Below are 27,712 nucleotides of genomic sequence, written 5' to 3'. Positions count from 1 at the left end.
CTTGCAGCTTGGATTCAGTTGCATCATATGTTTGTCATGTCCTTCCGAATTTTCTTTTTCTCAAGTTTCAGCTTTGTGTTCTGTATTTGTCTGAGCAGTTCCAGAGACTCACGAATGGACTGAAATCCTGATATAAGAATGAGAAGAGTTAATTAAGTAGTGGTTGCTTTCAGTACATTAAGAGATTCTACTTTTCCTTTGTGGAGGTTTCTGACCACCATTTAATTCCCAGCACAATAAATCCAATCTAGTAATTTCATTACTTTTTTGAATGCCATAGATATATAAGAGCAGTTTATATTGTTAGAGCTTTGCTTTAGAAATGTACTGGGCAACACCAAACAGGATTGATTGCACAGAACTGCAAATGGCAATTGCTCTTGCCTTCCTTGTGTGGGGTAAGGACAGTACCATGTGCCCCGTAGAGCTAAGGATCCTGATGGCTTTTAAAGTATTTTATTTTGGCAAATGTAAAGAAGAATTACACTTCTTCCAAGGTAGGTGGTGTTTTTTACTGCTTTTATCTACTGGGAGAACTGGTTTTGTACGCTGCTGGGAGAAAGGGAGCTCAGTGTGTGCCTGTGTATATTTGTAAGAATATAATAAGATGGAAGTTGAACTTTTTTCTAAAATAGAGCTAGGGACTCTCAGACATCCGTTTGCTGAACCTCAGGAAAATCAACTGTTGTCACTGAAGACTGGGAAAACGTGAATTATAAGCAGCTGCTAGCCTGCTGTTTCAAGACTGCAGCCGCTTTCAAATTACCAAGTAATCACTTGACATTTGTCCACTTTGTCACATAGATGTTAGCTTATTAGCAAGCAAACAGCAGATTACAGCTAATTCTTCTTTAACGGGTGGGGGTGGCGGGAAAAAGTGCCTGCATGGTAATGTGACAGCTGATGACAGGTTTTTTCCTTTTGGAATGACTGTTTAATATGCATCAACTTGGTTGCAGCTACGGTCTAGATAGCATGCAGCCAAATTGCTGTGTGGTGCTTACAGTCTTATGAATTCCAAGCAGGCCTCCGCTTTCTAAGGTGCCAGCCTGCGCTAAACACAAGTGGCAGCTCTTTGGCCGTCCTGCTGTTCTGCACCTTCTCAGTTGCCTCGTTTCCCCCTCTTTTGGGTTTGCCCACACTAGAGGATTGCCTTGGGGGACAGCATCGGTGCATGTGAGCTGGGAGGTGAGGAGGACCAAAGTTTGGTATAACCAAACTTTCTGCGGGCAGGAATTTGAAATCGAGCTCTCACAGCACCAGGATCTGAACGATCTGATTTTCTTTTTTAAACTGCATCACTCGTTGTGGTCTTGTACTTGCTGAGATGATCTCAGAGAGCCCAGGTCGTCCTTGCCATGCCATGCAGAGATGCTCTGTGACACAGAGGGTGGTTTGTTCCAGCCCCTCGAGGGCTGGCAAGGGGTGAGGAGTGCCCTAGAGCTGGCGCTGGGACGCAGAGCTGGGGTCCTAGGTGGCAGGAAACTTTGGACATGGGAAACAGGCTCTAGAGTTTCAAGTGTGAACAAGTGAAATGTGAAGCACTCGTTCAGCCATCTGTTCCTTCAGAGAGATGGCTGGCTGATTCTTGGATAAGCTGACGTGGCCGTCCAGATGCGAGGAGAAGGTATTACAGTAGATCATGTTTGAGTGGCACGGGACAGATCAGAGGGTGAATCCCCCTTGCTCAAACAGTGTGCTCCATGAAACCTCTCTAAGCGTTGCTGAAAGCTGAGCAGCCACAATGAGCTGAGAGCTGGCGAATGCAATGCACAGAGCACGAGCTGCTTTAAGATGCCCTTTCCTGTAAGCAATGACTGTTGGGTATTGACCCACGTTACCTAAATTCTTCATTTTTTCACTTGGGTTATCTCTGGGCTATGTAGGGTAGCTGTTACTCACTCAGATGTCTCTGTCTCCAGATACTGTTGATTGAGAGTAGGGAGGAAGGGATGAAAATGATATAAAACCTATCAAATAGGAGCTTGGACCTGTGGAAAAAAACACTGCCCCTTGCAGTGGAGGCAAGCAACCTTGTTAATGGAAGAACTAGCTGATCGTAAAGACTCACAAAGCAGGTTCTAAAATTGTCTTTTAAAAGATCTTGCCTTGAGACATTCAGAAAGAAAAAAGCAATCTGTGTGGGAAAAGTGTGTTGGCTCTCTGCACTGACAGGCAGGCTAACCAAGCCATTTTAAAATAGCACCCATGTAAATGGGCTTTGGGAGAGAGAAATAGTCATCCTCATGTTTTTTTTTCTTTACTTTTCTGGAAAGAGTTTTCTGCAGCAGCAAGCTACAAGCCTGTGCTAATTTTATTTAACAAATAAGTCAAAGGAAAGACCATCCTCACCTGATCTATACTCACGTTGGACTTCCTCCAGCTCGTTCCAGACCTGTCTTTCCAACATAGTGATTCTTGCCTGCAGGGCTTTCTCATCATTCTTCATCTGATCCAACTGCTTTTCATACTTGTGCGACCTATTTGCTCTTTCCAGCTTCAGAGAGAGAAGCAGAATCTTCTCTTCTAGTCTCTTTTCTGCTGTTTCCTTTAGACAGACAACATATCAATACATGTATAGCAACACCTTTCATACAGCCACCATTAAACTGCCTTCTGGCAATCATGAATTCTCGCTTCCTAACCCTCATAAATACTATTCCCATGTCTTACCATGAGACTGCTTCCTCAGCCTCATGGTAAGACATGGTAATAGCATTGTAATATGTTTTGCACTCTGATACTGAGAGCACTGCACGCAGCAAAGGGGAGAAAGCTTTCAATGCTGCTAAGGACTTAATGGAAATATTATTGGTCCTGTGCCAAAAGCTAGGTGCTGCTGTGGAATCCTAACTGCAGATTACAAAATATGGATGGCAAAATGAGAAAGAAATTCCTGTATTTAAACACAGGCAGAATTTGCATAGAAGATCCTTGAAGAAGATCCTCCCCTAAACTTGTCAGCGACTGAAATTTTAGCGGTGTTCACCGGTGGCGCTGGTGTTCTGGAGCGGGAAGGAGCTGTTTTTGGTTTGGTTTGTGATTTGGTTTGTCGTTCACTTTTAGGAAGTCTTACCAGTCGCTCCTTCACTGAGTGAAGCAGCTGACTCCTGTGGTAGGCTTGGTCTTGCTCGTACCTCGACAGCTGCATCTCTGTCCACTTCTGCTGAGTCTGTATTTGAGCTTTGAAGTCATTTAGAGTACTTGCCAACCTGAAATTATTATTATTTTATTACTATTGCATTTATCTAACAATGGGCCTGATACTTAGTCAGTAGTATGGGGGAGTTTGAGTCACTTGAGTAGATAGTTTAAATGGCTTTCTAATCATTTCACCAGCCTACCAAACCCTACGCTCAATTATTTTACTAATTCTTTCTTTAAAAGTTGTACCTACGTGCCAAGATGAGTCTTGTGGACTGTGATCTACTCTGGGAAAATATCTGAAGGCTGAAAAATAACTTAAGCGTTCCCAACTGAATTAACATCATCCAAAAGGGATGAAGAGAGGTTATAGAATCCTGCTGAACGTTAACTATGTTGCAGGTCATGTGGAAGAGCAGCAAAGCCACTTTTGGTCAGAAAATGAAGCTCAGAAGGATAGAAGAAGTTTCTAAGCACAAGCTGACAAGTAAAAAGAGAAGGGACAGCTGCCTTTGGAGCAGTGGTGTATGGTTTAGAGAAACGAATCTTTTCAATTTCTGTTTTTCTTCTGCTGCAACATATAATTTACAACATGAGCCATGACAAGATACGAATTTAGGTCCAAGTCTGAGTCAGAGATTTAAATGTTTATGCTTATGCACATGACCTGAGTGTAGGTGTAACCATACTAACTTCTGACATATAAGTGATCAACCAGCAGTTGAATTTTAGTTGGTCGGATTTGCAGGTTTAACTGTTTGGACCTCTGTTAGGATGCAGACCACCAGGTAAACAAACTAGGATTTTTTTTTTTACCAGACTTTATGGGACGTGTTGCATTGTGTTGATGCTTATGGGTTCATTGGAAGAGGTGGGATGGCCCACACGGTGCAGCTCAGATGGGGTGCCCAGGGTGGGATGCAGCTGCACATGAGATGCCGAGAGAGGGTGATGCCTGTGGGCATCAGGATTGGCTATGCAGAGAGGCATTTTATTATTGTTATTATTTGAAATTTTCTTCAGCTCTGATCCTAGACGCAAATGCTTCCTAGGGGAGCCAAGCTTGCCACAGTACTTGCCTCAGTTATGAAGTATTGATGAGGGGATGCTTGTGGATATTTAATAAGAGCATCTTCCAGGATTGCAACTGGAGCGCATCACACATGTAAACCGATCTATTGACAGCTTGATTAACTCGATAGTGATGAGTGCAGGTACTGCTTGCTAACCCAAGCAACTTGAAAGATCAGGGCCACATTTCCTAAGCAGGCACAGGTCCCCCTGAAATTTGTGTGGCAACTTTGTCCTGGGCTTAGATCAGGCTTGCAGGAACAGCATCAGCTTGGGCTGCAGCTTGGCTGCTGGGCTGCAATCAAACTGCTGTGTCCCAGGCAGCAGCTTCTCAAATGCAGACCAGGCTCCAGGGCTGACCTACACCAATCACCTTTTTCCAAGTGGAAGCATCAGCCCGTGCCAGCAGTACAGACTGAAATTTTGTTGCATCTCTTTGAAAATAATACATTGGTCTGGAATGCTTTTAAGGGACCAACAGCAGAAGAGACAGAAAGACTTAGTCCCCAAAGGAGATGTTAATTTAATTAAATATGAAATGAAATAAAATCTCAACTTTAAGTAAAAGACCTTTTGGATTTTGTGTTCAAAGGCACAATGTGAGTATATCTCAAGGTCTGGAAATCCAGCTTTTTCTGAGTCTCCCAATTTTGGTGACACTTTCAATAAGATCTAAGTAACTTTTGAGAAACTCCACTGTCACTTCAGTTCCATTCTCCAGTTTCCTTATTTTCCAACCTTATTCTGTTTCTCTTTTCCCCTTATTTTAGTTTTATTTCTTAGTTCTTGCATGGGGTCTTTACATCCACCATATCCCTTTTCTTCCATCTTTCCCTCTTCCCTTCCCAGTTTTAGCTGTTTTCCCCATTTATCTTCATTCTTTTTCTTGTTCTCCAGATAAGAACCCTTTTTATGCTTAATGCTCATGTATATTTTTTTCTCTCAAATGTATTAAGAGTTATACTCAATTGAGACAAATCTCAATTCAAAGAGTTCAACCAATGTTTTAAGGAACGGAACTATTACCTCTGCAATATCATTATCACAGGATCATGGTACTTCAGTTTCAAACTAATTGTGCTGAACAAAGACAATGTGAGTGCATAAGGAAAATATGGGAAGACAGCACAAGTGTGTAAAGAAAATGTTCTGCACATTAGACAAGTCGCAAATTAGCCCCAATTATAATGGTAAATAGCATCTTTGTGCTTGGTGCCTTTCTTTTAAGTGTGGAAAGCTAATTGGTTTCCCACCTTTCTTCTTACAGAGTGGCATTTAGCGCTTCTTGGTTTTAACAATTAGTTTTCAAGGCAATAGACTTTCATTACTTATTTTCATTACTTTATAGTACAGATCTTCATTAACCTTGTCTGGGTATTTGGAATGGATGTTAATTAACAGGTTTGTTTAGCTCTTTCATGGCAGCCCCTTCGTCACACAGAAGCATTTAGGGTGAATTATCGTAATGAAAAGCCCTCCATCACCTACTTGAAATCCAGAAGTTGCAATTCATGATGTTGATCCCCTTGGACTGTCTTTAAATTTGAGCTTTGATCTGAGCTGGAAGCCTTTATCTTCCCTAATAGCTGCATTACCTAATGAGGATTCAACAGAGAACACTTTTATGAGCCTGACTAGTAGCACTTTTATTTAAGTATGCAGTAGGATTGAGAAAGTGAGAAAAACAGTTGGCATCAAGGTACAGCTACATTCTCCCAAGTAATTTCATTCAGCAAACTTATGCTGAGTCACTCAGGCTTTTAGGACTGTGAGACCTACTGAAGGCAGTATTTCTGTGGCTGCAGGCTTTGCAAGGCCATGTGTGCATGGGCAGCGTGTCCCCAGATCTACACAAAGGTGGTAGAGCCAAGGTGTCAGTCTTGGAAAACCCATCATTTAAAAGACAACTGTATATGTGTGGGTGTTTTATTTATTTATTTATTTATTTGCATATCCCTCCCTGATTTGGGGCTGTGCAGCCTGGGCTGACTCACTTGCAGAGTTCTTCACAGAGAGTGATCCTAAAGACAGTTTGAAGCCAGGATTCAGGATAGGGCCTACCTACCCCAGAAGGATAAATTAGAGAGGATGGGAAGTCCCAGGGATTTTTCTTCAGAGTTTTTTATACCATACACGCATGGAAAATACCTTGGGGAAATGCACTGTTATCTGTTTGGCATGAACGGCAGAAAAGGAGCTACTGAGGACTAGCTCCATGGGAAACTGTTCTGCAAGGAAAACTGCACCCCCCCCAGGAGTCAGGAAATAGCATTAGTCCTAGGCCACTGAGGGCCTTTTCCTGGCTTGCTGCTTTATTCTGTTGCAGCGAGAGATTATGCCTTTTCAGAAACCTGCTTCTCTGCTCCTTAACTGAGATGACATTCAAATAATTTTTCCGCTCTTCAGCTGAGGAAGTTTGTTCTGCCCCCTGCTTAATGTCTATCCCAACTTGTTTTTACATGCTTCTGTGTGCTGCCTGATGCGATTCTGACACACATCTGTTCCCTCTCCCTTGAAAATGAACAAGTAAATTTATTTTGTGTGTGTGTGTTTGTGGAGACAGATGTCCAAACAGTATGTTACAACAGAGTTGCAGGTAAAATATCTTCAATTAAGGTCTGTCATGAGTAGTTCTGCTTTGGATAGGAGGAAGCCTCTCTTGGCAAGGTAAAAGAAGAAAAAAACAAAGACTGGAACTGTGTCTTGCCTAGCAGAAGATGCTGTTAAATTACAGTAATAAGACTGTAGTTTTCATAGCAGCAGGTAATACTAAGGCATAGGAAATTGTCGCCTATACCTACTATCAAGCTCAATCCTGACAGCCATAAACGGTGTTTAGCTTGGAGATGTAGCTGAGAGCTATCATGTTGCAGGGTTAAAAAACTGAACTTCCACCACAGCAGGGCTCCTGTGAAATGTTGTTTGTAAAGGTCCTGATGCTGTCAGAGGCTGAGTTCTCCAAAACAGCTGTCACACACAGTGCACCTCTCCCAAGAAAAGGCCACCTCTAGGTGGCATCAGAGGCAGCAGCGGTTCTTATTCCCTGTTGACATACCCACTCTGCAGAAAAAAAAAGTCCTTTCAAGGAAAATACCATGTTTAAAGAACAGTCTCAAAACCACTTGAAATACTGCCAAAAGTCATATGGAATTAGATTAACCGTTAGATGGCTCCCAGCCAGCACCTTGAAATTAAAATGAAAACAGTGGATTTATGTGGCATTTTCTAATTTCAAAAGTCTGGCACCTGAAATTTTCAGATGAAGTTAAAATGTAGAGTACTGCTTTGATTCAAGGATCTCTTGACTTAGAATGAGAAACTGTGAAGGATCGTTTATGAAATAAGTATCCCCAGATACTAGAATATTTTTATCTGTTGTTAAGTTACACCTATGTTTATTTATTACAAACATCCTTACCATTTTACAGGGTCCTGGAAAGCTTGTTTTAATAAATACAACTCATACAAAGGGCCTACATACTGTATCCATCATTAACACTGGTGAGCAACTTTGGAGAGAAACAATATATAAACATAGCTCTGGGTTTCTCTACTTGCCTTCTTCTCAAAATCACTAACACACTTTTCAAGGGCAGAGCGCACACCGTAAATCTCTTTATCAGTTTTGTGAGCCTCGTGCTTGATGGTATTGATGTCTCCTGCTAATTTGGCAATGCTTGCTTCACACCTAGAACCGAAACAGAGACTTACTAAAAGGTCAAAAAGAAAAAGAAATCTGCATCGGAACACCTAAGGGGTTTTGCAGGGAATGTCCTAGCCAGTAATTTCTGGAATAACCAAATATCCTAAGGCCTCAGAGCAGTGATGTTTAGTATAGTGATATTAGTGACAACATAAATAATGGAATAGGAGTTGAAGGAAGACAAACAGGTAAGTTATAAAGGGCCAGGCTGCTAGAACAAAGTCAGCATTGTTGATAGATAGAGGATCTAAAGAGAAATTTTGGCTGTTTAAATAGATCTGATGCTTCTTCCATGTTGTGCTACACCTACGGAGCGCTTCGATCAGGGAAATCAAAAGACGCTACAGCAAACAATAAAAACTCAGGGCTAAGGCTGGAAATTTGAACAAAAGTAGCTATCTGTTGGAAAAAACAATTACTAAGTAAGTCAAATTGTAAAAGGCTGTTTTTTGAGAGAGAGTAGGACGATTTGTTCAAGAGCTCGCTTGTGCAGGAAGCTTCCTACCTGATTCCTTCCCGTTAGGAGCAGCACAGCCACAAGCACTCACGTACGACTGGAGAGGATGCACGTGTGCATAACTGAAATGAGGTCTGGGTAGGGGTGAAGGTTTATTACTATCTGAAGGCATGGATCAGCCTTTTCAAAAGAGATCAGGGAAACAGGGCCCTCCCTCTGGTTAATAACATCTTCCCTCAGGGCAGCAATTAGAAAACTTTGTAAAAAGCAAAGGGTGTGAGAAGGGGGAGGCTTAGTGGATCTAGAGCAGTGAGAAGATGTAATTTCAACTACAAGTGTGAAAAAGGAACTTAAATATTGGATATGGAGAATACTTAAAAATGGAGGATTTAAAAGCATTATCCAAAGAGCCTTGCATCGCTCGTTAATTCAACCCCTTCTGTATTACTGCGTAGCCTAAGTGACTAAAGCAGTGGCCCCTGAAGACCTGGTATACCCTACACAGGAGGCCTTAATGGCCAATGTCTGTTAAGTCTCCAGATCTCCTTATATCTCTTTTCTCCTATGCATAATATCAGTATTATTGCTCATGCAAAGCAGCTACATGTTTATTGCATACACAGTTTGATAGACAGACATGATTTGAATTTTGATGAATTAAGGCCCATTAATCCTTTACATGTGTCACAACAGAGAAGGGTGAATCATCTACTATAAGAAAGAGCAGTGGATCCATTAAGGTTCATCCCATCCCAGATAGTCTTAGATTTAGGCAGAGTAACAAATCAAGGGGAAATATGTTGTTGCCGGCCTGCATTTGGAAGACTTCTATTTAAAATATAAATTACATGACCGTGTACATTTGTTTCCAACTAGTCTGGGCTTTATATAATAAGCACAAAAGTACCTTATCCTAAAATAAAAGATCAAAGAAATATGGAAAAACAAAATATAGTTCATCGCTGTAATAGTATTCCTTCAGTTTTCAGTGGCTGGCTTCTGAACCAGTGTTCTGGAGGCAGGTATGCCATTAAGCCAGGTATGCTTGGCTTTTCCAGAGGGAAAACTCAGTAGCAATCAAAAGGAGAAAGTGCTGGAAACTCATCAGTCACATAAAGCTGTACCCTGCTTTAGCCTAATGACAATTATTCACATCTAAGTCACATTATGACTGTTGAAATGCAACAAGAAAGCCAGCTCTGGCACAGCAATATCATCAGTATGTTTTGATGAAGCTAGAAAACATGCCATTTTCTTTCTCTCTCTCTCTCTCTCTCTTTTTTTTTTTTTTTTTCTCGAACAGGACAACAGTAATTTCCTCAGGATAATTTTTATGTGAAATTTCATGCATATATTTTGAGATCTTCTCCAGTTCCTCTGTCCCAGTGGGAAAGGCCAATCATCCATGAGAAGCTACCGATCGTGAAAGAAGTGATTCCTACGGCAGCAATTCCTGCAGTCTCTTATTTGGGCTCAGTCAAAAGAGGAATGGATGAAGAGGAAAGAGAAGCTCATAAAAAGTGTTGTTCTGAATATGCACGAATCCTCTACATCTTGTTTCTTCTGCATTTTTTTTTTACTGCAAGTAGAAGTGGACTAGTCATCCTTTTTTTTTTTTTTAAACAATTGCTCTATTTTCTAGAGCAGTTTATGTGCTATGCCTGCATGACCATAACACCAGGTACTATGTCAAAAGCAATTGCCTTCAGGATGAGCAAAGCATAGGACCTTTCAGTTCTAGAAAGGACAGCTCTAGAAAAAGAAGTGAAAAAATATTCCTGTTTTTTCTGAGCTGCATCATCTGCTCCCCAAGTGGTGGGTGCAGAAGGTGAGTGTCACTGGCAGCTCTCTTTGGATGACTCCACTGGCTACAACAGAAATGTCCAGATTTGCCCTGGCTGAGGGTCTGGGGTGAGCTCCCAGCACTGCCAAGATTTCATTTTGCTTCAATCATCCCACATTGCCAACAATCCAGGTTATCCTCTGTTACTGTCTTCTCATTTGACCATTTGTTTGCTCCACATGTTTCAAAGACAGTGATTTTATATGTGCTTCTGAATTACTCAAAAATGTGAGAAGCTTTTGAATAGTGTCTGGAGAACTCCACCAGAAATATTTTGGTTCAGGGCAATTTCTTCCTTAATGACTATTTTTTCTGATATATCCATTGAGCGGTTCTGAAACTATGTACTCTCTTGATACTACATGGTAAGGTTTTATTTGGTGTTTGTTTGAATTATAATACTTTATGTCACTAAGTGCCTGACAGAAGTCCATGTGCATTACATACATAAAATTGCTTGTACCAATGACAACTTATACTCTCATCAAAGGAAGAAATCAAGCTTGCTTGGTAAGACCTACTTTCCAAGAAAGGAGGTAACGATCTCTACACCATATTTTACTGAAACAACAGGAGAGCTTAAGTAGGAGGAAATAATTACTTCAGCTGGAATCTATCCGCACTGCAGAAAAAGGAATTTTCTAAAATGTTGCATTTGTGATGAAGAATGAGACAGAAAGATAGGCACACCTTTTCTTTTTTTTTTTTTTCCCCCACTGGTTTGGTAGTTTCATTAACGTGGACAATGGAGTTCTCATTTACTCTGAGAATGGTAAGCACAGGTCTGGCTCTACAATGAGATATAAAATGAGTGCAAAGTACATGCATGCCCGCTCTGAAGCTACCTTCCACAAATACACTAACAGAAATGGAAATCATAGCCATTAGGTATTCCTTACCTTGCTACTCTTCCACGTAGGTCTCCAAAACCTTGGATATATTTACGGTCCAGACTTTGAAGAGCAAAGTTACTTTCTAGTGTAGCATTATCTCTGGTCCTTATCTGCATTTCCAAAACCTGTAAATTCAAGACCATTAGTGCTGGTTTGGTTTTACACTTTTCCATTCTTTTTTTTCATAAGAGACCAAAGCACCACATGAGCTAGTAGTTCTAAAACTTTGCTTTTCTTTCTAGGAGGAAGTAAATGTATTTTTATTTTAGAAACCTACATCTACATAAATGATATTCCTACCTTTCTGTTAAAAAACATTATTTACGATGAAAAGTCCAGCACTAAAAAATTAGGAAAAGCAAAAGCTCATACCACCTTGCTCTCCCCCTCGCACACACGCAGCACGCGCAGCCCTTAATCCATCACACCCATCTTCGGCAGGGCTCCCGGTGCCACGGGTGTCTTGGGGAGGGAGTCAACAGCTAAGGTGACCTTTTTGTGCCAGCCGCAGGGTGCCGCAGCCGCGGTGATGCGGGGCAGAGCCGAGCGCCACCACTGGGCCCAGGCCCAGTGAGGCTGCGGGCCTGGGCGGACACAAAAGGGTTCCCTCTCCGCATGCTCCTCCTGCAGCGTGGGCTGCTATGTCACTTGGATCATCACCATGGGTTCTTCACCAAAGGACGTGCTCTAGCTCTTGCTACGTGTGGGACATAAGCAAGCAGAGAAAAGTTTGGGGGTAAAGTCTGTGGAATAAAGTTTGATTCAAAGCTGTCATGTATGGAGTTGCTTCTGAATAGTTCTGGGTCTCATGCATGCTGAGTACTTGAAACACTGACCTGTGATCGGGCATTCCTACTTTTGGTCTCTGGTGGAAAATACTATTTTCACAGGGCAGAACATACTGCACTGTAGAGAAATGCTGTGCTGGGAATCTGCACTGTGCTGGGAATCTGCACCACCTGCGCCTTGCTGATAATGTACTGGGGAGTGTTAGTGAGTTGTCCTTGGCCGGCTGGGAATGGGGAGCTATGTGGGAAAGAGTAGTTAGCCATTTCGGGTAAACAACTTTGCAGAGCTGGGAAAGAGCCTATGTGGCCGGGACATAGCAACCTCCCTAGCAACCAATCGTAGCTAACCTGGATATCCCTCAGATGCTTGTAGGTATAAATATATGTGCACTTCTGCTAATAAATGGAGCAAGATCTAAACTCATATTGGGATCGTGTCTTGTAATCCGGCTTGGCTCCCGTAAAGGCCTGTGCAGTTGTCCTGCGCCTGGTTCCAACACTGCACAACCCAAATGCCTCATTTTCAGGGTGTTTGCAAATGCGATGCAGTAGATCAGCAAAGATGGAAAAGCGGCATGAAGGACAAGAGCTTTCCGCTGGCAGGAGCTGCACAGGTCTCTTTCTCATTAGGATGGAAAGCAGCAGCCTCCTGTTTACCAAGAGAAATCGATATTGCAGTTCCTGGGCTGGCTCCCCGGGCTCCTGGCAATGCTGCCTTCCCAGTGGTGGGTCAAAGAGATGCGCACGCTCCACGTCTGGCCTCAAACTCAGCAGCTCATCCGTGAGCAGCCCTTTAACTGGCACGTACTTATCTTATAATTGTTACTGGAGAAAGGATGTTGAACACATTATCCCTCTGCCCTCAAGTTTTTAATATCTAGGATTTCCAGTCCTATACTAAAATCATAAACGATGTCTTCTTTTTTTTTTAATTTATTTTCCAGCTGTCACCTTGATGTTTCTGAGCAGCAGCCCAGAAAGTTTTATGGCTCTATCAGATAGATTTGTTTCCTCATACTCGGCTTCACTCCTGATGGCAGCAGTATGCCATAGCCTTTCTTAAAGCAGGCTTTTTTAAAGAATAGTCATCCCACTTTTAGAAAGATTTGAAGCACATATGACTCAAATTTCCCTTTGGATGATTTAACACTTCACACTATGCACCTAATTCGCCTTGATACAGTAGCCTTGATTTCCAGCCTCAGGTGAGGCCCTTGCTGCACTTAGTTGAGCGTATATATACAGGAGTCCCTGATGCCTCTTGCTGTTAGTGGCTCAAGCTCTTTGCCCCCTAGAGAAAAAGGGGAATGAGGAAGAATAGGGGTCATGTAGGAAGAACTTAGCTGCAGCCAGAAATGAGCTTCGTTGAGGAGCCACTCTGTAGAAAGGTGCGTCTTATCCTTGGAGATAATGAGGCAGCATCAAGAGGACCTGTTAAGTGTGGATGCCTTTCTGCAAAGTCGTTGGGTTTCTCCAGGACAGGTACTGAGATTGTAGTCATGCAGTGGTGCCAAAAACACCATCTGTCCCTGCAACAGCCATCCGTGCTTGGCCCTGCTGTTGAAGTCTCCTGGGGTAGCAGGAAGCTGGAAGCCCTGTTGAACTGTTAATGCAGGCAGCTGAGGCTTGTATTTAAGCAGGCTTGGTCCTCAGTATTTTTGAAGGACTTGTGATAGTTTCAGTCCTTGTGTGAACTTACTGTTTTCTTGAGTATAAAATTTAAATATAACTCATGGAAAAATACAAAGGCAGGTTTTCTTTTTCTTTTTTCTTTTTTTTTTTTAACTTAAATGCTTGAGAAATAGTAGTTGCTTAGCCACTCTCTTTCTTGTGAAAGTGAGTTTAATTGCTGTTTCTCAGTAGTGCTATCAGTGCTTCATCCTTAAGTCCTCACAACCAGAAAATACAAAACAAAGGAGTACGTGGGATTAGACTTAACAAAGAGTAATTTCTAACCAAGGAAAAAGATTAGATTCACAGACCTGATAGCATCACAGGCATTCTTCTAGTTAAACAAGCCTGTATATGTGTATGCTACTTAGGAGACTTAAATGATTTAAAACAAACATGGGGTATTACAGTGTTGCTCATCATGGTTGTATCTAAATGCTGAAAATAAAATCAGTGTAAAATGTCCTGGTTCTTGGATTAATGTGAGCTGTGATTTCACGCCTGTTAAGATAAATACATAGAAGTGCAAAGATTTTTTTTCCGAGTACATAGAAAGCAAAGTGTATCATGAACTTAGTGGCAAGCATTTAGCACTTCAAAGTGTAAAACAAATTATGAGATATTTTTCATGGTTTTCTTATTTTTTGCATCCTGTCCAAAAAAAACCCCAAAGCATTTGTAAATTTGATATCTGTCCCCACAACAACAGCAAATAATCAGTTCTATTTAGCTGGGAAAAGATAATTCCATGCATTCCCCAAAAACATTATTCTTTTTTCTTTTCTTTGAAACGAATAAGACAAGAAATGAACCTTCACTCCAGTCTGAATTGAGCTTAATGAACTTTTAGCAATACTTGTTATGTTGCATACAGAAGTTATGTAAGGGAGTAGAACATCTGTGTCTAGAGAAGAAATGAAAACAAGTATGAAGCATGCAGTTAAATGGAAAACAAACTTTATTTCTTATTTCTTAGACTCAATCTCCTGCACTTCAACAAAAGTGAAAGCAAACAGGATCTGAACCTTCAAAAAATGAAAGCAAACAGAATGTGAACCTTTTGATTAAAAAGGGAAAACTATTCATTAATCTATGTGTTTTATTTTATTTTTCCTAATCTTTACTTTTCTGTTTTTCTATGAAACTACGCTTGCTGCTGTAGGAGTGAAAGCTGCTTTCCACAGAAAGCTGACACACAGAGAAGCTGGAATGGAGGGTGTGAGAGTTATTGAAAGGAGCAGGGGCTTGAGGTTTAAGACGAGAAGCCATTTTATTGAGCATCAGACCAGACTTATATATTCTTCGAGTATGTGATTATACACTGTTCATGCACTGTCCATGTGCTCCCTCCCCCGGCTCCAGCCGGTTCCTTGATTCTTGCTATCTGGGTCCAATCCTGCTGATGGACAACAGGTAGCCAACCAGGGATCGGTGCATCCAGCTGGTGTTTTAGGTTTCTCTATCTGCTAATCTGTTATTCCTTAATTCCACAGTTTCTCACTCCTATCTTTCGCCGTTCCCACAGCTTCCCACACTTTCTCATGGTTTCTGTTTCCCACAGGAGGGGCTGGATGTAGCAAGGTTGACCTACCTCAACATCTCGGCAGAGCTGCTTGACTGCGCCCATGACGGCCTGGACATGACTTTGCAGGAGCTGCTGGGCAGCTGTGTCCCCTTGCTGCTCCCCTCGAGGCCCTTGGAGGTGGGAGACCAGGTCATCCTTGATGTGGGCAGCCTGCTCAAGGAGAAGAGCCATGGTCCTTTCCTGCCTGGATAACCGCTCCTCGAGCTGGTGCACCCCATTCCCAGCACGGGGAGGAAGGGAGGTCTCTTTCCTGTGCGGGGAGAAAGACAAAAAAGCACGGGTATAAAGGCATTCGTGATGCTCATTTTAATGTCTTTCTATTCAATAGAACTGAAAATTCATCTTCGCTTCTTCCTTGATTGTCTGAGAATTGATATGACAATTTTTTTTTAAGGGGAAAGGTGCTCTGTAATGCATAGCAGGTCAGAGATGTTAGCCATGTTCTTCCAAGTGTGTTTTCCCTTTTCGTATGAGCTGTTTTGTAGCTTCTTTCCCCTTCCTTCTTCCCCACAGACTCAGAAATGGATGGCTGTGAAGTGTCACACTCCTCTCTGCAGGGCAACCCGGGGGTCCCGTTTTGCTCGGATGCTCCCCACCAGCCTGGCTGCCCTCTGGGGCCACTGCGACCAGCCTGTGGCTCAAGTGTGTTCAGTGAAGCTGCATATACGTCCCTGCTGGAGGGAGGGTGTGGGTCAGAAACCATCAGGCACAGCATTAGGCTTAATTTAGACAGACAGGCACAGTCTGGGGTTTGAGGGAGACTAGGGTTATGTTTTTATTATTGTTATTATTTTTATTTGTTAACCCAGGGAGCTATTTAATCACTGCAGACCTCTGGGTTTGCACCTTATCCAGGTAAGGTGTGCTTTGAGTCTCAATTTAACCTGAGCGACATATTTTCTATGCTCTTTGTGCCAGATGAAGCTCCCTTTGATCAAGCAGTTGGCCTAAAGCCCATAAGTTAATGACAAAGAAAAATACCCAGCTTGGGAAAGAAGTCAGACACACTTGCTCCTCCTCATTTCTGATGGTAGGCTGCTATAAATAAAAGTTCTGATGTAAAAATAGCTGTAAGAAGGGAAAGATTTTGACTGCCCTACTCCATCAATACAGAAAATGCCAAGATGACAGTTTAGTGATTGAAGTGCACCCAAAGATATTTTGCAACAAGTTTTACAGCCCATATGGTCTGTAATGATGTTCTGCAGCTGCCTCATGTCTTTGTGTACCAAGAGCTGCTTTACATTTGTCTGTGCCATTACAGTTTTAAAATAAACACGACCTTTGGCAGCCATGAAGTAACTGCAAGATATGAACATTTAATTTCAATCTCTTCTTGGCAAAAACTCTAAGTGGTCAGGTAAGGTTGTATGTTCGCTTTTGCTGGTGATAGAACAAGTTGCAGGCTGAAAATGATCTGTGTCCATAATCTATTTTTTTTTCCTTCTAGTATTTATAAGCATCTTATAAAAATAAAATAAAAATAAAAAACACAAACTTCTTGTTTGTAAGCGTATTTAAGAGGAAAACAACTAGTAGCTTGAGAAGAAAAGTTTCTTGAAGATCATCAAGGTGTGACCTAGGCTCAATGTGGTTATTGCAACTTGATCGGTCACCAAGACTTACATGATTTGCCCATGAGCACGAGCATAGCCTTTGGTGCATATGGAAGAAGATGTCTTAAAATACTCTAAGGTAAGTCTAAAATAAGATGCACTTGCCTCTCTCACTTATGGTGGCTCAGCATGTGCATGTGGATAGCCAAAGGCACCATGGCTCTGCTGGTGTACAACAACCTACTGCGCAGCAGCAATGACTTGATTTAAGCCTAAGCCCTTAGCCAGAGTTGTTGGAGACTTAAATATATAATCTCTGAAGACTTTTCTCCTTTAGCTGCTCTGCCTTCTCATCTTCTGTGCAGTCATTTTCTTGCTGAGGAGCCTAATGGGCTTCCCTCAGACATGGTACCAATGGGATGAGCTGCTTCATCCATCTTTTCAAGTTTGCCAAGAAATTTTTGAGCTACTGGGAGCAGCATACATCACTCCTACCCTGGTTAAGCTCTCCTGAACATGTGGGCATGTGCATGGATTTGCTCTGCTGGGTCACTCCACCCCCTGCACCCTGACTTTCCTAGCTGTAGAAAGACACAGAAGAAAAGAGATTGCTGTATCAGGAGCTTGCTAAGTAAAAGCTAAGTCTTAGCATGATCATTCTTTTTTCTTATCAATGCATATAGCTGCTTGACATGGCCCAGGCTGAGATTTCTCCTCTACACTGTAAAGGACAATCCAGCAGGACAATCCAGCTATTACAATCTAACTAGACCCAGTCTTTCCAAGCATCTGTTTTTCTGAGTAACTTCTAATTCTGAATTTCCAGTACATTTTTTTGCATTCTGCTTCTTGAGTTATTATTCTGTCATGGAGTGGGGCCTTCTAGACTATTGCTTCTGGAGCTGTTGATAATGCTGCCATTCTATTTCTTCCCATCCTCCCATGCACTTACTGCTACTCTTTCACAATGCACTTTGGTAAAACAGCCATTTAAAGGTTTTTGGGTCAAAGCTCCTCTAACTGAGTTTGGAGCTGCCTAAAGAAAGAGCAAATCAGCTTGGATTCTTGAATATCTGTCAGCAAGATCTTGTCAATGAGGAGTTGGAAACAGTCACTTTGAGGCACTGAGAAAGGGGAGAGAGAAGGATGAAAAGAAGTTGGACGAAGCTTAGCTTATGGGAAAATGGAGAGGATTTCCATAGCTAAAGCATCCCTGTTAATTTGAGTCAAATGCTAAGCTAAGCTTAGATAAGAGAATATTTGTATAGGTTTTTGTTGTTTAAACTCTGCCTACTACATGTAAATAATGACTCTGTTAGAAGAAAGAAAGAAAGAAGAAGAAAGTTAGAAGAAAGTTGTTGCAAAACAAAACTGTATGTTGGGACCCAGAGTGATGGAAGCGCAGAAGTAATGAGGTTGGTCAAAATGGTCTGGAAAGGCTGGTCTGTAGCTCTTAAGGTTGCCCAGCTATCTGTTTCTCTCAGTGAACCAAATGGCCATGAGAGCCCGAGGTAACCGAGTTATGTTCAGTGATTCCTGTAACCAAAAAGTACAGGTCTCACTCTCCCTTGCTTCCCTCTTGCTTGCTCTTTCCCCTTTCCCGCTGACCAATTGTTTACCCACTCATGTCTGGTATCCATCTGTCCAGCAGAGAAATCTTCCTTTTCAGCTGAATTAGTTTTTTGCAGAGTTAGTAAATTAGTCTGGCTTCCCGGAGATCCAGCCAGAGCTGAAAAGGCAATGAAGACTCTAGGAAGAAGAAGAAAAAAAGAAAAAAAAAAAAGAAAGGAAACACCAAAAAAAAGTAACTCATCCGGCTAATGAGAACTTTTTACAGCCAAGTTTGCTTTCTTGAGTCCATCTTGAAGGGCCTGAGCCTGCAAGATGCCTGCTGCAATCAGCACCCAAGTCCAATGGACTTAGAATTTTCATGTTGCTTACTTTATACCCCCAGCTGACTCTGTTGGACGACAAGCTATCTGCGGTGAGCTTCAAGTGCTTCTCTAAATGCAAACCTCTGGGAGCATGGGAGGCAAATACCTTGTGTCATCTGCCATAAATCTCCCCTTTGCAGTTATGAAACTTTGACAATAATCACCCTCTACCAGCTGTCAGTTTGTGTCATTCTGAGTGCTCACATGCATAATAAAGGCCATAAAATGCCCTAGATCCTTTGTCAGTACCCTAGATGGTTTGGACAAAGATTTGGAACCATCATTAAGAGAAATTAACTTCTGCTGCTCACTTTGCTGGCCTTCTCATTTAAAATTAAAATTTTAGCTTTGATTTGCTTGCATGTGGTAGAACTAATATTAATTTAAGAATTCCAAGCCACTTTGGTTTATTAATGACCTCGTTTGAAAGATCTGAGTGTGTGTTACATACTACCCTTGAAGCTACTACCTTAATCACATCAATCCCAATTAACTACTAAGTGAAGAAGCCAAGATTTTTTTCAGACCCCAAAGACCTAATATGCTAAACATACTTTACACCAAGTGTTCCCCCACACTTCAGAATGTTTTCCATAGCCAGAGCTATTTCTTGTGGCTCAGTGCCAAGGAAGGTGAGCTGTTCTCTTCTTTAACTAAGGTATTAAAAGTCACCATGTCACTGGCCTCAAATACCCAGGTATTACCAGCAAACATCCTGCTAGAAGAAGGAAGTAAACTGAAAAACATCTCCCCAATCTTGGATAAGCTTGGCTATATTACATTGCAATTTTAGGTCTTGCACTACTAAACGTTAGTAAGAGCCACAAGCAACTGGCTGGCTTCAGCCCTATAGCCAGGAATCTATCTTGTTTCATAGAAAATGTGCCAAACAAAAGAAGAAAACTGTAAGTGGAGAAACAAGATTAATAGAATCAGAGATCAAATAGTAACATTTTGCATCTTCATCTGCGAGTTCAAGAATGCATTCTGGGTCTAGAGACAGAAGCTAGAAAGGGCACAAGGGACTGGATGGTGATAGGAAGAAATGAATTAAAAGGTAGGCAAGGTAATCTGAGTCATATTGAAAGTGAAAACTTTAAGCATGAGAAAAATGAAGGTGCCTTCATGTCACAGCCCAGCAAATGCCCCAGTCTCTCCCCTGTCCTTGGCAAGTGTCGCTGCAGAGGTAGAGAGTTATCTGCAGTTCCAGTACATGATCCATACATTCATAAACCTTTTTGGGAATGTTTTTAGTAAAGAGAAAAGCAGAGTTTACTACAGACCATTGGAGACTGTGCTTTAACTTCTTGCACTGAACAAAGCCCCGTTAAAATGTTGCTTTACAAAAGGTTTCCTAAATCTACAGCTCTGCATTCTCATTTAATAAAAAATAATTCAATATCCTTTCCATATTTCCTATGATCTTTCCCAATCTGTCATACCTTCCGTTCCCTGCAATGATCCCGAAACTTCCCATTCCTCCTAGTAATACAAGCTGTAAAATCCCACCTCAGCCCCTAAATCCTCCCAAGAGGCACGTGATGGGTTAGCTGCAAGCTGCACTTGTACTTCTGCTTGCTGTTGCTAAGTGGACACCAAATAAAACAAGACAAATGACCCCAGCTTTGTGCTGAACAGTTTCCACCAGCAGCGACACCCATTTAAATCTCCACAGGGCTATTGATTTTCTTGAAGCTTGCAGGAAATAAAAATCTTTGAAATTCTTACACTATATATATATATATATATTTTTTCTGTTACTACTGAAAGGGCTTTGATTAAAAAAAAAACAGAGGATCTTTTGCTCCCAGTATACCTTCACTGTTTTGTCAGCAAGACTTAACCTTTCATAAGCACCGTTTTGATGGCACAGCTGTAGTCCTAACTCAGGGAAAATAAGTTACTGGCCTACAGGGTTAAAGTGACTGCAAGGAAATACCAAGTAAACTCAAAGGAGAAACATTGAAAAATGGCACTTAATCAATTTGCTATTACTTAGCGGTGTTCTTTTACTTCTCTGGGAAAGAATAACCCAGTGTGACGGCACTTCACGCCATGAGTGATCAACCTGCTCCTTCAGCTCACACAAACCCTGACTGCTCTGCACAGACACAGATCCATCTCCACTTCTCTGTATATCCTGCAGACAGCGGTGAATGATATGGCCTGAAGAGAATGTGGACTTTTTCTGATTGAGCTGCTGATAGGGGCTTACGAAAAACTCCTGGGAAAACTCGCATTGGAGCAGGGGGCCATGGTGACAATCTCAGCTGCCCAGATGATCGAAAGGGCCGGGTGGAGGATGGAGGAGCCAGGCGGCCTCAGCAGGAGGGCCTTGGAGCTGGGAGAGAAGCCTGTGGCGGGGGAGTTGTGCACAGGTGAGCCTCACGCTGCACCTCTGGCAAAGGTAAAAGGAATCTTGGGGCTGGGTAGGGAAGCAAAAACATGCTGTACGTCTGAAAAACTGCTTCACTCAGGCAGGGGCTGCCACATGACTGGATTCACTTGTGTGCATCTATCACAAATCATTTACCTGACTTTTTTTTTTTTTCCTGAAATCTGTATCCAAGCAGGATATAAATAAGCAGCTATTGGCCATTTGCCAGTGACCCCGTGTCCCGAAAGTGTCCACTGGTTAGGAACAGCGTGGGTGGTGCTTCTGATCCAGGTCATGCTGCCCTTCGTGCAGTGCTGCAGCGGTCCCTTCCCTCCCATTAATCCTACAGGGGATTTCTCCATCTCCTCTGAGCAACAGGGGTAGTACCTGCTGTGCAAAAGCCCGTTTAAAAAAATACTAAGGCTAATTTTGAGAACTACCTGACACTTATAATATACCTGGCCACACAGAATGAAAAGTTGTGATTTTATTTGACCACAGGTTTTTAAAAAGCCCTCCAAACTTTGCAGAAACTTAATGATACAAATTGTGTATGGCTGCTGTTGCAATATACTGATCTGAATTTTAAACAATTATCTACCAGCTCAGTGAATACCAACATTTCCCATAGTTTAGCATGGGAAAAAATTCTATACTAGAAAATTCAAAGGAGATTGTGCAGTATCTAATAATCTGCATTTCCCCATTAACAGCAGCCTCCCACAGTATCTGCTGGGCCTGCACCGATAGCCGCTCCAGAGGGAGGGAGCCCAGTGAGCTGTGAGGCCCAGGTGCTCTGAAACCAGTGGCCTCCAAGGGTCACTCATACTAATAGCTTGAAATGTCATCAAAAAACCCAAAGGGAGCCAACCAACAAACAAAAAAACAGTGTCCAAATTTTAAGAATGGTTGATGCTAGCTTCACCTCCCGGTTAGTCAAATCAGCAGATCAAAGGCTTGAGGCAAGGACTTGAAACTATGTTTTTCATAAGCAGAAAGAGCATGCAATGACTCTAAAGGAGGCCAGTCCCCATATTCTTGTGGAAGGGGCATGCCAGCATCAGTTTACAGTATCAACTGAGAATAACCAGGGGCAGTTTTACACCTTGCATGTTTCTCAAGGACCAAGCAAATATTTCTTTGCTGTATAAAAGAGTCACAGGAGTAGGGACCAGAGTCCAGTTTATGACAGGGCTCTTCTGCACTTTTGAGCATCAGCCTTACCTTATAACTGCCTCTTGGTGCAGAGGCATTGGGACCAGCTGCGTGCTGGGCCATCCCAGTTCAGCTAAAGGGGTTGGTTTGGGCATGATGTTTAGGAAGGGTAGCAGTGCAAACTGAAGCACCATTTCAATGTGCCAATTCAAACCGAGCCAATTTTACAGGCAGAGGGTGCGTAATTATGCAGCAGAGATGCCCTTGTGCGTAACCACAGCACGCTGCTCCAGAGCAGTCCCCGAGGTCCTGGGAAAGCACACTGCTGGGCTGCAGGCACTTACAATGCTTCAGTATGAATCACTCAGTTCTTAAGAACAATTTTATGTTGCTGTGGCGGAAAGGGCACCACAATAATGGGCTCACTGACACAGCTTCCCTTAGCTCCACGTCTTCCTGTGCTGCGGTAGCATGCACTGCGCAAGGCGTCGTATTTCACCATTACGATGTGATAATGAAGGTTGACCCCAAAATGAGATTAACTTGGGAATCAAAGGCTACTGCGGGGTGGTGAGTTGAATTTATTTATGTTGTGCTCTAAGTAATGAACTCAGTAAAATGATTAGTTATGTTACTTGTCTCTTGTTATCTATATACAAATACATATCTTCTAAATTATTCTCCCTTCTAGCAATAAACGAGAGGATGAAAAAAATATGCAAAGCGGTTTCTTTTTAATTTATAGATGTATAAACCCCATGAATTATTAGCTGTTTTTTTACGTATTATGGAGCACTTAGCTCATTGCTGCTGCTAATCAAATAAATCATTATTAAGGCTTCTGCATGAAGAGAAATGAGACTATAAAGGAGGCATGAAATTGCATAGCAGTTGAAAAGATCCTCTCTTAAGCAGGTAGCACACTAGTAAGATGTATATAATTCATCCTGAAATAAGACATACAGCAAAATAAAGTAAAATGCACTACTATAACTACAGCACAGCTGTAAAACAAGGACCTGCAGGGGAGGCTGGCTCACCTGGCAGCCTCTTCTGCCTTTGAAGTGGGAGAGCCCCTGCCCAAAGGACTCTCTGGGCTGCCAACCCCACTCCCTCCATCCCGATGGGCACCTCTGCGGCCGCGTCTCGGGGAAGCGCGCAGCTGTGCCAGCAGCGCTGCGACACCAAGAAACGGGTAGAGGCACAACCGGCATGACTAAGCTTTGACACCCTCCAGGAAGCATATCCCACCCCAAAACCACAACTCGTGCTGCAGTGAGAAGAGTGGGACTTTTCTGAGCTGTTCCCCTGTTTTTTGACATAGTTTCTTGGTGAGAAACAGAACACAGGAAATGGAGAGAAAAGGCTGTGGGCAAAGAGTGACCACACTGTAGGTGAGTAGAAGTATTTGGTATGTTTGACTGCAGGCATGTTCCTTATTAAAATGAGTAACAGATGTTTTGAACTTTATCTATGGTAATGGTTTGTCAGTGCTGATGATAGGGTTTCCAATTGCCTCTGTCATACATTAATAATCCCGATGCTCTTATTAGCAATTCCTTGACAGCATATGCTAAACTGGAGGTTTCTAAGCAATGATAAAGCTCTAAGCAGTTTAGTAAAGTGCTTTCCCATCCCCCTGCCGCACACATCTATCTCTTGGCTTTTTATTTGAACTCTGGCTGCAACACCAGTTTTCTGCTCCAAAGCAAGCAGAGAAGCTAGACCTTCCAGAGGGTAGACCTGGTGACCATACAGAGATAACCATGATAATAATGAAAAACTAGTACAGGTGAGCAGTTTTGGAGCCAGTCACTCATATCATGAGAGCACATGATGGTCCAGGTCATTAAGCTCAAAATTAGGCTGTCAAGGGAGCAGGCAGCAGTTCAGGGGCTGCAAACACTGCAAAAGTGCTGGCTGAGGCTGCCTCGCAGGAGCCTGCTCTGCAGAATGACATGCAGATGGCAAAGGCCAAGTGAGAGGGAAGCTGTGTGATTTTGGGGACCAGCTTCTGTAAAAGGATGCACAGTTTCAATACTATATTATGTAGGCAGAAGAGAAATCGCATGTTTCTCAGCCAAAGTTGCACTTTTTGGTTCACCCTTTAGCTTGCTTGCTCCATTTTTCTTAAATTCTAAGACCTTGAGGGCTCCTATGAGCAGCTGTTTTATGAGCTGCCTAATTTGTTTTATCAAATAATCTTGAAGTGCCTAAAGTTTGATGGACAAGACACTAGGCAATTGAGCCTGACTGTAAGCAATTGTTTGGATGTAGGATCAAATCTCAAAAGCTGGAGTCAAAACCTTACATTTTATTGTCTATCCAGGTCACATGAAAAATTCTAGCATTGCCAGTATAATTTCTCACTTTTTTTTTTTCTCACCATGGCTAAATGGTGGCACATGTGCCAAATAATCTGCTAAAAGAAGAAATATCAAATGTATACTGAACACATTGCAACAGCAAGTCCTTCAGAAAAATCCTGTCTACAATATTGTTCAGAACATAGGTTCAACCTGTACATAATTGCGTAATTGCAACAACTTTCCCTTTTTGCTCGCACTGGTGCCAGTTTTAGAGCTTGTTTTCAAAGGCAGAGTTGGAAAAATATCTAATTCTTGCAAGCTCTGCAACAAGCTGGTTCTGTCAATTTGCAGCTGCATGGCTCTGCTTGACTTCGAGCAGGGGTTTGCTTGCAAATATTTTAACTCAAATTTTATGAGAAATGCTAACTGCAGGGCTTTTTTTCCCCTATGTGAGTTAGTGAGGCATTGTGTCTGCAAATCCCCACATGCCACATTGCAGCCTTGGCGCTGAATTCAAGAGACAGCTTGCACAAAGCTTTCCAGCACCTCTCAGGGCTTTCGTCTTTTTGGAGGAGCATCCTCGGAGATGCTCTGAAAACAGAGCCTTCCTTATTCTGGCTGCGACTTGTAAAGACATTGACACATTCAGAAGGACCACCAGAGTCATGCAAAACCTCTCAAAATGAGTGTGAAAACTAAGATTGCAAGCAAATGAAATGTTTAGTAACCCTGCTGGAGATTTCATGTGAACAAAGCAGTAGGGGACGAGGTGCTGCGCACACATGCGTTGATTCCTCCATGATTCTGCCTGGAGATTGCAGAAGGCTTGAAGTAAGTGATGGGTTCAGAAATTTTATGTAGATCTAGGTACTTCAAGTGTGCTCACAAACTGCTACAGACAGTTCTTAGAGCAGGGATGCTGTCTATATCAATATAGCTTTTCTTTCCTGCATGTGAAGGCTGCTATCAAACTCAAGAGCACGTGAAAGCAGGGTTTATTGTTTTAGTGAATCTTCTGGTTTCGAACCTAGGAGGAATGAATTTGCCCTAGCCGAGGTGAAGCCTCTCCAAGTGCAGGGAGCAAACACGCACTGCCCAGAGCAGATGGGAGTACCACAGGTGCCAAGGAAGCATTTATAGCCCATCCTTAGAGCACGAGTGTTGGTCTATAGTGCACTCACCCCAGACCATAAGACACATGTGGGTCATTTCTGCTCCTACCTTGCTAGGGGTTTGGGGGGCAGTTTCCCCTTGGGTTAATTCAAGGAACAAAACAGCCCGGCTGGCATCAAGCAGCACACGTCAAAGAGAAGACTATCTGGACTGGTAAAGCTGGCAGGTATTCACAGTTAAAAATCATAAACACTAGGGTGAAATTCTCTTCTTAGTGATTCAGATACAACCTTCTCAGAATCACTATGTTTGCATCAGTGTCCTCCAGAAACAATGCTTTTGTCCCATAGAGTGCCTTCAGTACTGCAACAACCCATATAGATACTTTAGAGGTAGACTGAAAAATAAACTTTTCTCTAGTGTTCTTAGCAAGAAAGCACAGTAAATAAACACAGCACACTTGTGTCTGCAGTGCCCTGCTTCACCACATCATGAGTTATGAGTGCATGAATTTAACTCAGTAATGCACGTGGTTGTGACTCTGCGAAAGGCAATCACAAAGGCTTTCTGGAATTCAAATGTCCCGGTCTGTGATACATATATAATACCTGCTTATGCAGTGGTTTTGATATAAAAACATCTTAAATAATAATTAATAAAAGATTTAGAAAACATAACCAGAGTAACAGAGCTGCAGACTGGGATTTAGTTATCGATTATTCACCAGTGCCACCTCTGCACTGAATTTCCCCTTTGAATGGGTCAGCTGAAAGTCTCAGGAAAGCCAAAGAACTTTTCCTGACTATTACATTCTCTAATTTGGGATTATACTTTACTCCGTAAATGATGGTTTCTGCTTTCCTGTTTTGAGACTTCAGGTTTAGTCTCATCAATCTTTTCAAACCCCAAAAGCAATTGCTAAGGAAATAGCTGTTTGTACATACCCAAGCGCTACCAACATGAGCTCCCCATGCAGCCAGCAGCCACTTTGCAAGTTTGTCAGGCAGCCCAGGAAAAGAGCAAGCAAACCGCAAATACACCTGATGCTAAACTCGCAAAATTTCTGTCCCCTCAGAGTAGGAAAAAGGCTTTAAATTCAAATGAAAGCCTGAAATCATGCCCACAACTTGCCTCCTTAGCATGTCACAGCAGAAACAGCCAGGCAGAGAGGTCACAAGCTCCCCAGTCCTCTGGGATAGCTGTTGTCAAGAGGTTTGTGTTTGCTGGGGTTTCCAGGAAACCTGGCCATCTGCTCCGAGGAGGAAGTGTGCCAAGGAGCAGCAGTGCATTGCTCTTGTATATCCGAGCTACAGCACTGTGCTCAAGTCATGATCTCTTTTTCTTCTGGAGAAGGGTGGTGGAGTCAAGAGTTGCTTTTCTTTCTCACTGCCACAAGAGGAGCAAGCTGAGGGGTCGTGACTGAGGATCAGCCACCACTCAGCAGGACATAGGCAAACCTTGTCCTCCTGCTCCATAGGCTCATGATGCGGATGTGTCCCCCTGTTTCTGGTGGTACAGGGTCCCCTTGCTCCAGCTGCTGATTTTCTGTAGCTCCGTGCTCAACATCTATCAAGGAAAGCTCTGCACAATGATTTGCCCTTACATAGAAATAAGATTGATTTGGTTTTGAATTGATAATGTGATCACTCCACTGCTGGATGTAGGAATGGGGAGGTTGTATAAGCTCTGCGTATCCTTAAAAATATCTGTACGAATAGAGAGGGATTAGGCACAAATAGATCTTGGCGTGTATGGTCAGAGAAGTACATGGCCAGCCTGTCACATATCAGTAAAATCTGCTAGTGGGTGGCTCATGTTAGGTAACATGGATGTGCAGGACGCTGCATAGAAAGGATAATGTCAAGATGTAGAAATGCAAAATGACAATTGCTTTCTTTCTGTTGCTGCTTCTGCAAATAGAAAATGACTGATATTTTACAGATATAAGTCAAAAGGAACAATTGACTATGTAAGAAAAATAAGAGACCCTTAAGGAAATATCTCTGAGCATAAACAATATCTTATCTCAAGAAAACAAAACATAAATCAATTTAAATCTTTCTGTGATACTGTTAGAGATGATGTATCTCATAACAAGCGGATAGCTCCAGTA

At 42.3% G+C, this 27,712-nt stretch overlaps 1 protein-coding gene across 1 annotated transcript in view; it reads right to left on the bottom strand.

Annotated features, from left to right (window-relative positions):
- The window catches only part of FAM81B (family with sequence similarity 81 member B), a 51,700-nt gene continuing 23,988 nt past the window's right edge, over nucleotides 1-27,712 (bottom strand). Inside the window, exons 2-8 of the mRNA XM_088533743.1 lie at nucleotides 15,162-15,405; nucleotides 11,118-11,236; nucleotides 7,774-7,903; nucleotides 5,704-5,810; nucleotides 3,077-3,212; nucleotides 2,353-2,548; nucleotides 1-127 (exon numbers count right to left, since the gene is read on the bottom strand). Coding sequence (XP_088389869.1) covers nucleotides 24-127; nucleotides 2,353-2,548; nucleotides 3,077-3,212; nucleotides 5,704-5,810; nucleotides 7,774-7,903; nucleotides 11,118-11,236; nucleotides 15,162-15,405 — 1,036 coding nt within the window. The 3' untranslated portion in view covers nucleotides 1-23. The remainder of the gene's footprint in view (nucleotides 128-2,352; nucleotides 2,549-3,076; nucleotides 3,213-5,703; nucleotides 5,811-7,773; nucleotides 7,904-11,117; nucleotides 11,237-15,161; nucleotides 15,406-27,712) is intronic.

The sequence above is a fragment of the Tinamus guttatus genome, unplaced genomic scaffold, assembly GCF_059628265.1.
Source record: "Tinamus guttatus ecotype Peru unplaced genomic scaffold, ASM5962826v1 Tinamus_guttatus_pri_ptg000517l, whole genome shotgun sequence".
NCBI lineage: Eukaryota > Metazoa > Chordata > Aves > Tinamiformes > Tinamidae > Tinamus > Tinamus guttatus.
This window is presented reverse-complemented; position numbering and strand designations above follow the sequence as displayed.